The sequence below is a fragment of the Mustela lutreola genome, chromosome 6 (genome assembly GCF_030435805.1).
Source record: "Mustela lutreola isolate mMusLut2 chromosome 6, mMusLut2.pri, whole genome shotgun sequence".
In the NCBI taxonomy this organism is placed as follows: domain Eukaryota; kingdom Metazoa; phylum Chordata; class Mammalia; order Carnivora; family Mustelidae; genus Mustela; species Mustela lutreola.
The window spans coordinates 112,373,742-112,391,589 of NC_081295.1; the positions used below are offsets into that span (position 1 = coordinate 112,373,742).

General features: G+C 34.6%; 1 protein-coding gene across 2 annotated transcripts in view; it reads right to left on the bottom strand.

Moving 5' to 3' along the window:
• Positions 1 to 17,848, bottom strand: part of LMBRD1 (LMBR1 domain containing 1) — a 134,084-nt gene that overhangs the window by 50,115 nt on the left and 66,121 nt on the right. For both annotated transcript variants that reach the window (XM_059178367.1, XM_059178369.1), the window contains 2 exons: positions 16,277 to 16,402; positions 11,251 to 11,403 (listed from right to left, as the gene is read on the bottom strand). In XM_059178367.1, the coding sequence (XP_059034350.1) occupies positions 11,251 to 11,403; positions 16,277 to 16,402 (279 nt within the window). The remainder of the gene's footprint in view (positions 1 to 11,250; positions 11,404 to 16,276; positions 16,403 to 17,848) is intronic.

A 17,848-nucleotide genomic window follows, 5' to 3' on the forward strand; every position in this document is an offset into this window, starting at 1 on the left:
TTATACAAGAGATTTCCCTAAAATGGCAAAGGGACCAAGCATCAAAATCCAGGAGGCACAGAGAATCCCTCTCAAAATCAGTAACAATAGGCCCACAGCCCATCATCTAATAGTAAAACTTACAAGTCTTACTGACAAAGAGAATAAACCTGAAAGCATCTCAGGACAAGAAGTCTGTACCATACAATGGTACAAATATTAGACGGGCAGCACACTTATCCACAGAGACCTGGTAAGCCAGAAAGAACTGGCATGATATATTCAAAGCACTAAATGAGAAAAATATCCAGCCAAAGAATACTATATTCAGCTAGGTTACCATTGAAAATAGAAGGAGAGATAAAAAGCTTCCAGGACAAACAAAAATTAAAAGAATTTGCAAACACCAAATCAGCCCTACAGGAAATACTGAAAGGAGTCCTCTAAGCAAAGAGAGAGCCTAATAGTAGACCAGAAAGGTGTAGAGACAAGGTACAGTAAAAGTCACCGTACAGGCAATACAATGGCACTAAATTCCTACCTTTCAATAGCTATCCTTAATATAAATGGGCTAAATGTCCCAGTCAAAAGACACAGGGTATCAGTATGGATTAAAACAAAAACAAAAACAAGATCCATCAATATACAGTCTACAAGAAACTCATTTTAGACCCAAGGACACCTCCAAATTTAAAGTGAGGGGGTAGAAAACAATTTACCATGCTTATAGACATCAAAAGAAAAGCTGGGGTGGCAATCCTTATATCAGATAAATCAGATTTTAAGCTAAAGATTATAATTAAGCGATGAGGAAGGACACTATATCATACTCAAAGGGTCTGTCCAACAGGAAGATCTAACAATTTTAAATATCTATGCCCCTAACATGGGAACAGACAACTATATAAACCAATAACAAAACCAAAGAAACACATTGACAATAAAAAACAATAGTAGGGGACTTTAACACCCTCCTCACTGAAATGGACAGATCATGCAAGCAAAATATCAACAAGAAAATAAAGGCCTTAAATGACATGCTGGGCCAGATGGACATCGCAGTTCTATTCAGAACACCCCATCCCAAAGCAACAGAATACACATTCTTCTCTGGTGCACATGGAACATTCTCCAGAATAGATCACATCTTGGGTCACAAATCAGGTCTCACCCAGTATCAAAAGATTACAATCATTCCCTGCATATTTTCAGACCACAATGCTCTGAAGCTAGAACTCAATCACAAGAGGAAATATGGAAAGAACTCAAATGCATGGAGGCTAAAGAGCATCCTACTAAAGATAAATGAGTCAATCAGAACATTAAAGAAGAACTGAAAATAATTCATGGAAACAAATAAAAGTCAAAATACAACTGTTCAAAATCTTTGGGACACAGCAAAGGTGGTCTTGAGATGAAAGTATATGGCTATACAAGCCTTTCTCAAGAAACGAGAAAGGTCTCAAATATACAACCTACCCCCACACCTAAAGGAGATGGAGAAAGAACAGCAAACGAAGCCTAAACCCAGCAGGCGAAAAGAAATCATAAAGATCAGAGCAGAAATCAATGAAATAGAGACCAAAAGAACAGTAGAACAGATCAAGAAAGTAGGAGTGGGTTCTTGGAACAAATAAGACTGATAAACCCCTGGGCAGACTTATCAAAAAGAAGACAGAAAGGACCCAAATAAATAAAAGCATGAATGAAAGAGGAGAGATCACAACCAACACTAAAGAAACACAAACAATTATAAAAACAAATTATGAACAACTATATGCCAGCAAATTAAGGCAATCCAGAAGAAATGGATACATTCCTAGAGACATATAAACTACCAAAACCAAACCAGGAAGAAATAGAAAACCTGAACAGACCCATAACCATTAAAGAAATTGAAGCAGTCATCAAAAATCTCCTAACAAACAAGAGCCCAGGGCCAGATGGCTTCCCTGGGGAATTCTACCAAACATTTAAAGAATTACTACCTATTCTCCTGAAACTGTTCCAAAAAACAGAAATGGAAGGAAAACTTGCAAACTCATTTTATGAGTCCAGCGTTACCTTCATCCCAAACCAGACAAAGACCCCATCAAAAAGGAGAATTACAAACCACCATTGCTGAGGAACATGAATGCAAAAATTCTCACCTAAATATTAGCCAGTAGGATCGAACAGTACATTAAAAGGATTATTCAACATGACCAAGTGGGATTTATTCCAGGGCTGCAAGGTTGGTTCAACATTCACAAATCAATCTATGTGATACAATGCATTAATAAAAGAAAGAACAAGAACTTGCTGATATGATACTCTCAATAGATGCTGAAAAAGCTTTTGACAAAGTACAGCATCCTTTCCTGATCAAAACTCTTCAAAGTGTAGGGAAACAGGGTACGTACCTCAATATCATCAAAGCCATCCATGAAAAACCCACAGTGAATACCATTCTCAATGGGGAAATACTGAGAGCTTTTCCTTTAAGGTCAGGAATATGGCAGGAATGTCTAATATCACCACTGCTACTCAACATAGTACTAGAAGTCCTAGCCTCAGCAATCAGACAACAAAAAGAAATTAAAGGCATCTGAATTGGCAAAGAAGTCATCAAACTATCACTCTCTGAAGATGATATGAAACTTTTATAGAAAAGCCAAAAGTCTCCACCCCCAAAATGCTAGAACTCACACAAGAATTTAGTAAAGTGTCAGGATATAAAATCAGTGCATAGAAATCAGTTGCATTTCTATATACCAACAGCAAGATAGAAGAAAGAGAAATTAAGGAGTCAATCCCATTTCTAACTGCACCCAAAACCATAAGATACCTAGGAATAAATCTAACCAAAGAGGCAAAGAATCTGTACTCAGAAAACTATAGAATACTCATGAAAGACATGGAGGAAGACACAAAGAAATGGGAAAACTTTCCATGTTCATAAATTGGAAGAACAAATATTGTCAAAATGTCTGTGCAACCCAGAGCAATTGACATATTTAATGCAATCCCTATCAAAATAGCATTAACTCTGTCCAAAGAAATGGAGCAAATAATCCTAAAATTTGTATGGAGCCAGAAAAGACCCTGAATTGCCAGAGGAATGTAGAAAAAGAAAACCAAAGCTGGTAGCGTCACGATTCCAGACTTCAAGCTCTATTACAAAGCTGTAATCATTGAGACAGTGTGGCACTGGCACAAAAACAGACACACAGATCTGTGGAACAGAATGGAGAGTCCAGAAATGGACTCTCAACTCTATGGTCAACTAATCTTTGACAAAACAAGAAAGAATAACCAATGGAAAAAAAGACTGTTTTTTAAACAAAAACAGTTTCAACACCATTTAGGGTGTTGAAAAAGTTTGACAACCACATTCAGAAGAATGAAACCAGACCATCTCCTTATACCACACATACACACAAAGATTCAAAATGGATGAAAGACCTAATTGTGAGAGAGGAATCCAACAAAATCCTTGAGAACACAGGCAACAACCTCTTCGACCTCACCTGTAGCAACTTTTTAGAAACATCACCAAAGGCAAGGGAAGCAAGGGCAAAAATGAACTACTGGAATTTCATCAAGATCAAAGGCTTTTGCACAGCAAAGGAAACAGTCAACAAAATCAAAAGACAACGGACAGAATGGAGAAGATATTTGTAAATGACTTATCAGATAAAGGGCTAGTATCCAAAATCTGTAAAGAACTCATCAAAGGCAAAACCCAAAGAACAAATAATCCAATCAAGAACTGGGTAGAAGACAGGAACTGACATTTCTGCAAAGAAGACATCCAAATAGCCAACAGACACATGAAAAGATGTTCAACATCACTCGGCATCAGGGAAATACAAATCAAAATCAATGAGATACCAACTCACACCAGTCAGAATGGCTAAAATTAACAAGGATGGGAAATGACAGATGTTGGTGAGGATGCAGAGAAAGGAGGAATCCTCCTATACTGTTGGTGGGAATGCAAGCTGGTACAGTCGCTCTGGCAACAGTATGGAGGTCCCTCAAAAAGTTGAAAATAGAGCTACCCTCAAGCAATCACACCACTCGGTATTTCCTCTAAAGACACAAATGTAGTGATTCATAGAGGCACATGCACCTGAATGTATATAGCAGCAATGTCTACAATAGCCAAACTATGGAAAGAGCCTAGATGTCCATCAACAGATGAATGGATAAAGAAGATGTGGTGTGTGTGTGTGTGTGTGTGTGTGTACAATGGAATATCACACAGCCATTAAAAAAAAAATCTTGCCATTTGCAACAACACAGATGGAACTAGAAGGTATTATGCTAAGTGAAATCAGTCAATCAGAGAAAGACAACTATCATATCTCACGGATTTGAGGAATTTGAGAAACAAGACAGAGGATCATAGTGGAAGGGAGGGAAAAATGAAACAAAACAAATCCAGAAAGGGAGACAAACCATAAGAGACTCTTAATCTCAGGAAACAAACTGAGGGTTCCTGGGCTGGAGGTGGGTAGGAGGGATGGGGTGGCTGGGTGATGGACACTGGGGAAGGTGTGTGCTATGGTGAGTGCTGTGAACTGTGTAAGACTGATAAATCACAGACGTGTACCCCTGAAACAAATAATATATTATATGTTAATTAAAAAAAAAAAAACTACAAAGCTACAGTAATCAAAACAGCTTGGTACCTGCATAAAGGCAGATATATAACCAATGGAAGTGACCCCAGAAATGAACTCTCCCCTATATGATCCAGTGATGTTTGATAATGGTGCCAAGACCATTCAATGGGAGAAGGCCAGTCCTTTCAACAAATGGTGCTGGGTAATGGTCATCCAAATGAAAAAGAATGAAACTGGACCCTTACCCTTAACCATATACAAAAGTTAATTCAATATATAAAAAGACCTAAACCTAAGAGTGGAAACTATTAAACTTTTAGGGATATAAAGGGGGAACATCTTCCTGGCACTGGACATGGCAATTGTTTTTTGGATAGCATACTGAAGGATCGGTAAAACAAAAACATTAGATAAATTGTACTTCATCAAGATTAAAAACTTTAGTGTATCAAGGACACTATTAATGCAGTGAAAAGGCAACCCAAGACTGGGAGAAAATCTTTGCAAATCATATATATAATAAGAAGTTAATATTCAGATTATTTAAAAAAAACTCGTAAAACTTGACAATAAAATATAAATATTCTAAAAATGGGCAAAGGACTTGAATGAACATTTCTATAAAGAAAATATACAAATGGTCAATAATCAGATGAAAAGATGCTCAACATCACTAATTACTAGGGAAATGCAAATCAAAGCCACGATGATATATCACTTCACAACCATAAGGTTGGTTATTATCAAAACAACAGAAAATTAAGTGTTTGCCAAGAATGTGGAAAAACTTAAGGCCATGTGCATTTCTGGTGGGAATATAAAAGGGTACAGCCTTTGTGAAAAATAACTCAAAAAGCTAAACACAAAACTGAAATATGATCCAGCAATTCCATTTCTAAGTGTATATGCAGAAGAATTGAAAGCAGGGACTCAAACATACTTGTACATCAGTTACCACAGCAGCACTATTCACGATAGCCAAAAGTTGGAAATGATCCAAATGTGCACCAACAGATAAACAAAATGTGAAATATACATATAACCCAGTCTTAAAAAGGAATGAAATTTTGATACATCTACAACATGGATGAATCCTGAAGACATTATACAAACTGAAATAAGCCATACATAAAATAACAAATACAGAATAATTTCACTTACATAAGATACCCCGAATAGGCAAATATCTAGAGTGTGTGTGTATATATGTGTATGTGTGTGTGTGTGTGTGTATATAAAATGTAGTAATATAATAAAATCAAAAATTATATTTAAAACCTAGTGAATCTATAGGTTACCCAGGCCAATTAGCTGTAAAAACTCATAGAATGCCTGTCAGAGGAGAATTTATTGAAGTATTTAATTAACATTAGACTGTATGTTTAGAAATGTGTTCAGTTTTATATATAAAAGTTGTTTTAAGAAGCCATTAACTTATTCTAATTAGATGCTTAGTTTTATAAATGTCTACAACATAAAATGGATTTTTTTCCCTTGAGTTCTATGGCAGCATTTAAGAAGTTGAAAAATCCTATATACAGAACTATAACAATAGCAGCCTGCAGCTTTCTGAGCTGTTTCAATCAAAAGGCACTAACACTACATACCTTATTTCTTTTAATTCCCATAACAAAAAAAAAGTAAGTATATAACTCCATTATAAGGATGAGAAAAGTTAAGGTTTAGAAAGGTGAAGTAATGGGGCACCTGGGTGGTGCAGTGGGTTAATAATCTGACTCCTGATTTCGGCTCAGGCCAAGATCTCAGGGCTGTGAGACTAAGCCCCATGTCAGACTCCAAACTCAGCATGGAATCTACTAAAATTTCTCTCTCCCTCTGCTCCTCCCTGCACTCATGTGTGCGTGCGTGCACTCTCTCTCAAAAATAAATAAATAAATCTTTAAAAAAAAAAAAAAAGAGAGAAAGATTAAGTAACAAGTTTATATAGGTGGTAAGGATCAGAACAAGCACTCAAAACCAGATGTATGTGACAGCAAAATCTATGCCTCTGAAATGGTTATGCAGGGACACCTGGGTGGCTCTGGCAGTTAAGTGTCTGCCTTTGGCTCGGGTCACAATCCCAGAGTCCTGGGATAGAGACCCAGCATCTGGCTTAGTGGAAAGCCTGCTTCTCCCTCTCCTTCTGCCCCTTCCCCCCCACCCCACTTGTGTTCCATCTCTCAAATAAATAAAAATCTTAAAAAAAAAAAAAAAAGAAGAAGAAACGAGGTATGCATACCCTACAAAATACATGGCAATGTGAAATCACAAGATCAGCAGTTATCTCATGGGGATCTAATCTTAAGAAATTATAGTATTTTTACCAAAAAATTGTATAATCATCAACCTCTAAACTTCTGCATTTGCAAAAAAAATCCAATTTATTTTATAATAAACATGGATTTGAATACAGAGTAAAAGGCAATACTAGTACAAAATTTTGAGATAGAGCATAACTTCAAAGAAATTTTCTATTAGGAGGTTCTCACAGGTCTGTCACCTCTAAAATGTACTGAGCAATGCAGAGGAATGAGTGAGCCTGTCTCTACTTTCTTTGACTAGGACTACTTGGATCCTAATGTTAAAGAGACACTAAGAGCATGTGGCTCCCTATTTCTGAATTATATTAACTGTGCAAAGAATGATGAATAAACAATTTTCATATTTCAAAGCAGTGCTTATCCCTTCACATTCAGGTTAAACCCTCAATTATTTAACAATAAGTTTATATGCCCAGAGTTTTTCTCCAGGCATGCCTATTACTCCTACCTGTTCCTAATTATTCCTATTATTCCTAACAGGCCCAGAAAATAAAAGGTAGATAAGAATTTCAATCCATATTCAAGAATAATACATTTATATAACAAAAAGAATAAGTGGTAAATTGATTGTGTGGCAGGTTTTTAGCCAGTGTAATAAGAAAAAAAAAAAAAAGTGGAACTCTTAGATTGAAAAGGAAGAAATAAAATTGCCTTTTAGCAGCCAACATGTTCGTGTACATAAAAATTCCTTAGGAATCTATAAAAAGACTACTAGAAGTAATAAGTTAGCCAGGTTGCATGATATGACATCAATGTACAAAAACAAATTTCTATATACTAAAAGCCAAAAATTGAAAACTGAAATTAAGCAAAATCATGTGTAACAGTATAAACAAAAATACAGAAAAATTTATCAAAACATTCGAGAGACCTTTATGCTTAATATACAAAATACTGCAAAGAGAACTTTCAGATACAATAAATAAATGGAAAGCTCTCATGTTCATGGACTAGAAATTTTTAACATAAAGAATAAAGGTATTTTTCAGATTTCGAGCCTTTTGAGATGGAAAAGACCTCTGGGGTACCAGACAAAACAGCTAACAGCTAACATGGACCTCCCATCAGTGGGTTTGACCTTCTCAGGAGGCCTCCTGCCCCAAAATCTGCCTTTAAAAACCTTCACTTGCAGGGGCGCCAGGTGGCTCAGTGGGTTAAAGCCTCTGCCTTCAGCTCAGGTCATGATCCTAGGGTTCTGGGATTGAGCCCCACCCTGACCCAGCATCAGGCTCTCTGCTCAGCAGGAGCTTGCTTCCTCCCCTCTCTCTCTGCCTGCCTCTCTGCCTACTTGTGATCTCTGTCAAATAAATAAATAAAATCTTAAAAAAAAAAAAACAACAACAATAAAAAACCCTTCACTTGCAAGCCATCAGGTAATTCAGGTCTTCAGAGCATTAGCTCCCTGCTATCCTAGGTGGTGCCACAACAATAAATAGCCTTTCTTTCTTCACTACAAAAGGCTGGTGTTAGTTTTAGTGGCTTACAAACTCTCATTTGGTTCAAGTTTACAATGTCAATTCTCCCCAAATTTGCCTACAGATTCAAAGTAATCCTAACAGAAATCCCAGTGGATAATCTGTAGAATTCTAAGTTGATTCTAAAATTTACATGAACATGCAGGAGAGCTAACATAGCTAAAACAATACTGAAAAAGAAAAACAAAACTGAAGAATTTATACTCCTTGATTTCCTGACTGACTGTGTAACAAATCAGTAATCAAGTTTCATCATAATGACATATGAATCAATGGATCAAAAGAAAAAGTCCTGAAATAGACCCACACATATACATGATCAATTAGTTTGACAAAAGTATCAAGGAACGTCAATGAGCAAAGAAGAGTCTTTACAAAAATGCTGCTGAAACAACTGAATATCCATACGGAAAATAAACCCTGAGGTTATACCATCCCACAAAATTAACTTAAAATGGACTGTGAACCTAAAATTTATAAAGCTAAAACCATAAAATTTCCAGAAGAAAACATATGAAAAAATGATTGCAAAAAAAATTTTTAAGGAACATCTCTTTGAATGACAGTTTAAGAAAACATAAAGGCAAGCTATAAAGAGACAACATTCACAATACATATATTTCACAAAGTATTTAATGCAGAATATATAAGGAATTCCTGCAACTCACTCATGAAACAATTTCTAAAAAGGACAAAAGATATACACAGGTATTTTAAAGAAAATACACAATAAGAATATTAAAAAAATGCTCAGTATTGTTAGTCACCAAGGAAATGCAAATCAAAACCATAATGAAATAGTATCATACATCCATCAGAATGACTATTACAAAGTTACAATATAAGAGTTGACAAGGATGTGAAGCAATTTGAAATCTCATATTGCTGTGGGAAATGGAAAATGGTACAACCATTTTGGAAAATACTTTGGCAGTTTCTTATAAAGTTTTATGTACATTAAACATTAGACCCAGAAATTCTATTTACCCAACAAAAATGAATGAAATGAAAACACACATCTATAACAGATGTTCACATCAGCATTATTCCTAATAATCTCTAACTGGAAATAACTCAAATCTCCACTAAAAGGTGAGTGGATAAACAAACTGTGACATAGACATACACACCAGACGCTATCCAGCAGTAAAACAGAATGAATTACTGAAAGAAAACACGCAACACAGACAAAACTCAAAAAATATTTTGTTGCACCAAAAAAGCCAGAAAAAAGATTATACTACACTCTATGATTTCATTTACATGAAATTATAAAAACGTAAAACTAAACCACAATGACGGAAGGACATCAATAGCTATCCGGGGTTTGAGTTCAGTGGGATAGGCGAAGACATCAAGTAGCTTTTTAGAGTAATGTGATCTTCCATATCTACACATCTGTATTTGGCAAAATCAGTCTGCATACTTAATAAGTTGATTTAAAAACCCCTCTAAAAATAGGTTCCGTGAAATAGGAGAGGGCATGTTTAAATCAAGGCAACTAATGTTAGACCAGGTTATAAATATTTATTAAAAAGGCCATATAGGTGCGCCTGGGTGGCTCAGTGGGTTAAGCCTCTGCCTTCGGCTCAGGTTATGATCTCAGGGTCCTGGGATCGAGCCCCGCATCGGGCTCTCTGCTCAGTAGGGAACCTGCTTCCCCCACCCCCCGCCTGCCTCTCTTCCTACTTGTGATTTTTCTCTCTCTCAAATAAATGAATAAAATCTTAAAAAAAAAAAAAAGGCCATAAAAAAAATAGAGAATTAAGATATGGTTGAGGAGATTAAAACAACAACAACAACAACAAAAAACAGCTGAGGAGGGTTTCATCATACTTTTGGTATTATAAAGACAATCACCCCACAAAAAAGTAGTGAGTTTTTAATAAAACTGATTCTAACAGAAGATTTAAAAATTAATACACAATAGATCTAATGGATTACAATATATCTTTTAAGAACTCTTTCAAAAAGCAGCTTTTTAAGGTAAGCAGTCAATGCATTTCCTTACTTCCATTCTAATTTCAAGAGGAAGACAAAGCAGAACTCAACCTGACCAACCCTTTCATAGGGCTGTCTCAAACATTTTTTTAAACTTAGCCAAAACCCACTTTACAGCTTCATCTTGCCTAACTTTCCTTAAACCAGTCTATTCATCGCACTGTCTAAATTACAACTTGCATACTATTATACACAAAGCTTGGTGTTTAAAACGCCAGATACAGAATAGACAATACAGAAGTCTGTGGCCAGAAGTTCTAGCTACTTTTTAGACTTGGGGTTGTATTATTATGCCCTTAGTTCAATGTAGGTACTTGAGTTTATGTACCACTGTCTGAAGAATTCAAGGCTAGCAAATGATAGTTTCAAAAAAGAAAAGATGTAAAAGAAGGAAAGAAAGGAAGGGAAGGGAGGAAGGAAGGATTAATTAATGGTTTTCCGTCCTAAAAAATACCTTTCTACATATTTTCAGAAACATACCATCTAACAATGAAGCAAATTCTTTTACTTTCAGTTAGGGTTCCTGAGTTCTAATATGGATCCCTGTTCTTGTATTTATGGAGAGTCCCAACCTGCAAAATGTGTTAGCAACATACCACATTACTTTTATTTTAATTCAAATTTCCCAGCACCTCTGTTATAACACTTGCTGTACACATGAGTAAATGAATGAAGCTCAGAGAGGTGTGTAACTGGCCTGAACTACTAAATGACAGAACTATGATTCAAAATCACTTTACATCCAAAATTCATGCTCACAAGTACCACACTGTAATGCCACACAAAGAGAACTCAATTACTCTAAAAGGTCTATATAAACTTGGGAAAAGAGTGACAACATAATTTCTTTAAAACTCCATTTACCTTTAGGGGACGCAGAGCACCACAAAATTTTGTCCACCAGCTGTTTTCAATGTATTCTAAGTGCCTCTCTCTTTTCCTAAGTGTTCGTAACCTTTCTTCAAATTGTTTTAAGGCGCGTTTATCCCTTGCTGTCAAAGGTCGACCATCTTTGCTCTGTAAATAACAGAAGAAAATATAACAGTTTTTTACAGTTAAGGTCTTAGTAAAGTACCCATCAGATTTAGCAAATCATGCAACAAAACCTTTTTTAGGTTGGATATGCCTTAGGCAAATTTATAAACTGGAAAAAAAAAATGACATCATCTTTGTGAGAATACACATCTCTGAAACAAGATCAGCATCAAAATGTCGATGTGTGTACATTTACTAATGAACTTCTTGATTCCTGTTTTCCAACTATATAGTAAAGTTATGTGGAAAGAAAATAAATATCTTTAAAAATGCCTTTTAACAGGGTACTTTATTCAATTTACACCATTATTCTTTCTCACCTCCAAGCTCCTCTTCTATCCTTTATCTTAATATATTTGGTTCTACCCCTTATCTCCCTTTGGTCAGCCTCTGATTCAGATAACAGCAGAGAGATGTAATGCTAGTATGTGCTATGCAGAGATATTTATAACAATTGCTAAGAACTGTCACTTTCTTATTCTCCTAGTATTTTTGCAAATAAGTCACATTTTCTTTGGCCAACCTACTGATAAGGTAACTTTCATCCATCTATTTTTATGTGATGCTTACTGTAACCACAAGAAGTAACCATCCCATGGTGGTTAAAAGATAACACTTTCCCACTGTAACTACACTGTCCCCAAGTGTCTTCAATCAGATACAATAATAAATTACAATAATATGACAATTGCTAAATACAAAAAAAGGTGAAATGTAAATTTCTTTGCATTTATTGGAAGCAACAGAAAAATATTTATAGAACTACATTTTTAAAATGTAAAGACATCAGGGGCACCTCAGTGGCTCAGCTGGTTGAGCAAGTGGTCATGATCCTGGGGTCCTGGGATGGATTCCTGCATTGGGTTCCCTACTCAGCGGGGAATCTGCTTCTCCCTTTCCTTCTCCCTCTGCTCCCCCTCTAACTCATGCTTGCACTTGCTCTCTCTCTCTCTCTCTCAAATCTTTAAAAAAAAAAAAAAAAAGTAAAGACATCAGATATTAAAATGTTAATATCCCTATTCAAGTTTAAACACATTTTTAAGAGAGAGACAACAAAATCGCTCTCTAGCATATGCCAGTGCAGCCTCATCTGAAATCATAGATATAATGAAGACAATATTCAAAAATATCATTTAATAAAGAGATTTATACAGTTATAATGATCTCTTTACATAATGGCACTGCCATGCTCTTCTGGAACTAGCTGTTGTCTTCATACCTTAAGATAATTCCCTCTCAAACTTTATCATGCATAACAATTACCTGAAAAGTTTGTTAAACACAGATTTCTAGATCCTATAAATAAAATTTAGTTGGTCTTGGGTGGAGCCTAATATGTGTATTTCTACCAAAGCCCTAGGAGATGCTGGTGCTACTGCTCCAAAGACCATACTTTGCATACACTAGACTATATTTAATTATCTTCACTTCTTTAAGTAAAGTACAATGGGTACTATTCAAACTTTTTCCCAAAAGGCACCTCAGAGAAAGGTATTTTGGGAAGGACAAAGAATAAAACAAACATTCCCTTCTAGAAGACAGATCCGGGCAATAATACTTCAAGTGTGTGGCATGAGAAAAAAACAGTACCTTGTTTCCTAAACATACAATTCTTCTCAGAAATGCCATTCTAGTATCCAAAGGATACTAGAGGTAGCTTTACTTAACAACTAGCTTTCACTATTTCAGGAAAAAATCAGTATATTAAGGGTCCACTAAAAATAAACCCAAGTTATCTATTTGGTGAATATTTCAGTGGAGTAAGGGGTAGAGGCCCACTCTGCTTTGCCTACTGACCAAAACAACAGAAGAAGAATTTAGGTTCAGAGAAACAAACACCAGGATAGAAAACCAGCAGTTAACTAATTATTTCATGGGGGAGGAGGGTAGTTACAAAGCATATGAATACATACCCTTTGTTTAAAAAAAAGTAAAATGTGAAAGCTTCCCTTCACAATGCCCTTTTCTACTGTTACCACCATTAAGCAATACAATACCCTTCTACACATTTTCTCCGTATTTGCATGCATGCATATATGCTAATATGAGTTTTTGTTGTACATAATAGCTAACATTTCTTGAGCACATTTCTTACACCTAAAACTGATCTGTTCTTAAACATGTATTCTCCCTAATCTTCTGTTAATTAACATTTATTCTCCCCAAATCTTCAGAATAAAACTTTGAAGTTGGTAGTAATATTATTTCCATTTATTAAATGAGGAAAAAAAGCTCCACAGATAATTATATGCATAATAAGGAGGGTTAGAATTTTAACGGAGTCCACTTTAATTCCATAAAGATATATTCTTTGGTCTATATATATAAATCCAGCTCATTTTTTTTCATCACTGCATACCACATTATACCATGATATATTAATAAATACCTTATTTTTGAAAACTTAGATTGTTTTCTTTTTTGGGAGCATTAACAATGTGCATGAACATCCTTTTTCACCCAGATATAAGTATATATACATGCTTGAGTAGGAGACGTTCCTAGACATCAACTGCTTTTAAACTTTAACTTTATTAAATGGGAGTAAACTTTATTAATTAAACTTTATTAAACTTTATTAAACTTTAATTAAACTTTATTAAAAAGGGATGTGTTTTTGTGTATAGGCACATATCATATTATTTTCTTTAAAAAGCTGTATATTTTACATTCCCACAAGCAGTATATCTATCCCCAAATAACACCTGACAAAGATAAATACTTTAAAGACTTCTAAAAGTTAAAAGCAATACTGAGTTCTCTAATTAGCATATCTCTGATTATTATCTCTGATTACAGAGGGACCAACCATCAGGGTCTCTGTACTCCAAATTCCACATTCTGGAAAATCCCCTCAAGTTCCAGGCAAACTGGGATGCTTGGCAAACCTACTTACTGCTGAAGAGCTGAAGCATCCTTTTACATTTTCACTGGAGAGTTTAATTTTTCCTTCAGTAAACTCTATTTGGGTCTTTTGTTCATTATTTCTATGTATTGCTTGTCCTTTTTTCTTATTGATCTGAAGATGTTCTTTATACTTATCCATATTGCGATATCCTCCTATATTATAGACTTCCTTTTGGTGGTGCTTTTGGGTACATAAATTTTAGAACTCAAAAATGTAAAACTCACCAATATCTCAATTAGCATTTGGGGGTTTTTGTGGCTTGTTCAGAAAGATCGTCTATACATCAAGATAAAATTTTACTTCCACTTTCTCCTAATGTCTTGTAAATTTTGTATTTGATTTGAATTCAGGATTGTTTTACTATATGGTGGGGGGTCTACGAAAATTTCATATTTTGTCTTTTATAAATTTCCACCTAAACTTTAGAAAAACTATCATCTCTGTATTACTCAATCTTCCCAATCAGGAACGGATGAAGTTCTCCATATATTTCAGTCTTCTATTACGTATTTCAATAACTTTTATAATTTCTACCAGGATGATTCTGACATTTCTTATTATTTTATAGTTTGCAGCTAATGTAAATGAGACCATTTTCTTTCTTTCTTTTTTTTTTTTTTTAAAGATTTTATTTATTTATTTGACAGAGAGAAATCACAAGTAGATGGAGAGGCAGGCAGAGAGAGAGAGGGAAGCAGGCTCTCCGCTGAGCAGAGAGCCCGATGCGGGACCCGATCCCAGGACTCTGAGATCATGACCTGAGCCGAAGGCAGCGGCTTAACCCACTGAGCCACCCAGGCGCCCCTGAGACCATTTTCTATTACATCTTTTAACTAGCTAATGATTTCTATATGTTTATATCCAGGCACTTTGATGAACTCTTATTAGTTCTATTAATTTATAAGTTCATTCTTTCATATTTTCTTAGTATATGATATCTGTGAATAATAAAAGATATTTCCCTTTTCCTCTCTCTCTCTCCAATGTTTATACCTGCACTCTTTATCTGACAAAGACCTCCAGGAATATGCTAATGAGCAACAATGATACTGACCACACTGACCTGTGTTTGACTTCAATGGGAATGTTTAATTCATCATTTAAGTATGATGTTCATTATAGGCTTCCTTTCCTAAGTAAACTCTTCTCTTCTAATTTGGTAAGGCTTTTTTAAAAATCATAACTATAAATTGACTTTAATTAAATATTCTTTAGCATCTATTCAAATGCTTATTTCTCATTTATTCTCAATACATTAAACTACTTTAATAAACTTTTTAATGTATCATCCTTGAATATCTAGGATAAAAAAGATCTGATAATTATAAAATATTCTCTTACTACAGCACAGGTTTGAATTGCTAATATTTTTCTTTATATTAAAACTATGTTCATAAGAGAGACAGTACATATGTAGTCTTCTTTTTTGTATGCAATTATCATCTTGTTTCTGTATCGGGATATGCCAGTTTAATACATACTTAAAAATGTTCTATAAATACGTTCTATAAATTATGTTCATCTGTTACTTCAAGGTGATGAAGAAACTTCTTTGTGTTTTTAGAAGTACACTCAATTGGCAAGTGATTACATGCAAATTTTACCTTATTCCACTAGTACATAAAACTTGAACATAAGTGATACAGTAAAATCTGATGTATTATACAAGAAATCAATATACCTGGGAATAAGCAAGGTCTTGATCATACCTGAGCAAAACTTCCACTTTTACTTATTAGAACACTGATAGAAATTCTCAAATTTTTAGTGTCTTGCATTTCACAGAAGAAAAATTTTAAAACCATGGTCATATTTTGCTAACGACATGTTGCAAAAAAATTCAAACGACATCAAAAATATGGGGTTGCAATGTCTAATTCATATTAGAAAGTAGTGCAAAGACAATGTGCTTATATGTTTTCCAACTACAATAAAATTACAACTCACTTTTGATTTAATTGTTTGAATGTGTTGCTCCACTTCTTCAATGTCTTCAGTGTTTTCTAAACGTTCGTAAGCAGCACTTCTAGTACCTTTTATTAGATTTAAAGGTAATGCAGACATACCATAGGCCTAAAAGAACAAAATAAAAATGGTTTTCATTACTACTATTTTATACATATTATACACAATTTTGAGGGGAAAATGTCCTTTAAACTTTAAAGGAAGTGCAAGGGTATAGTTGTGAAGGATTATAGTCACTGAAGAACAAAGTACCTGGGAGTGAATTATGATATACTGTCTCATAATTTTCTTGTTTATTTCACATTTTCAGTTATATAAACTGACATGAGTAATACTAACTATTCATAGAAGAGATAATATGTATTCTTCAAAGGATAAGTTGCAAAATTACTGTAAATAGAATACCAAAGTAATAAACTGCAACTCCAGATTAATGAGGGGTTAAAAGAGTGTGAATTAGTAAAAACATTTTATAAAACTATTTTCTATGGAAAAAACAATTTTATCCAACTATATATAATAAACCCTCACTAAAACACATTTTAATAAATGCATGTTATTTAATTAGCATGCCAATTATCTATACACAATTTATTACAAGTTTTAAGTATAATTAATCATTTTGCTAAGTATTTTAAATATTTTCCTACAAGTAATTTTCTGTTGATTAGCATTAAGAATAAACATATTATTTTATATTTTTTCCATATTAGCCAGCCCCAAATGACGACTTTTAATGGTAACTGTTAAAAACACTTAATAATGGCAGTTGCCACATAACCGTTACTCTAAATCATTTAAATCTTTAGAAACAAAACTGACAACTATCACTTCCCGGCTGCAGCAACAGGCTCTAAAGCAGACACATTATATATTTAAATCTTTTTCATTTTCCTCCTGAGCACACAGCCAAACTACTTTAGCCAGTCTCCCTGAAATTAAGTAAGCTCATGAAATTGAGTTCAAGACAACAAATGTAGGCAGAAGTAATAAACACAATTTCTTGGTCTTAACCCCAAAACTTCAAAATATCCTAGGTAATCCTGAATATTTTCTCTCAACGTCTCTGCAACTTAGATGTCAACTCCGAAAAAACTGCAGTGACAATTTTAATTATAGTTGACCCTTGAATAACTTGGGTTGGAACTACAAGGGTCCACTTACACATGGATTCTTCATAAATACAATATAGTACTACAAATGTATTTCCCTTATGATTTTAATGACATTGTTTTTCCTATTTTATTTTAGGAATACAGTATATAACACATATAACATACAAAATATGTGTTAATTGACTATGCTATCAGTAAGGCTTCTGGTCATCAACAGCCTATTAATAGTTAAGTTTGGGTAGAGTCAAAAATCATATGCAGATTTTCACACATTTGGGAAGATCAGCACCCCTAACCCCCATGTTGTTCACACATGCACATCACATCTTCTTTATCCATTCACCTGCTGGACACATAGATTGCTTCCATGCCTTGCCTATTGTAAATAATGTTGCAATGAACAGAGTGGTACATACATCTTTTCAAATTAGTGTTTTTG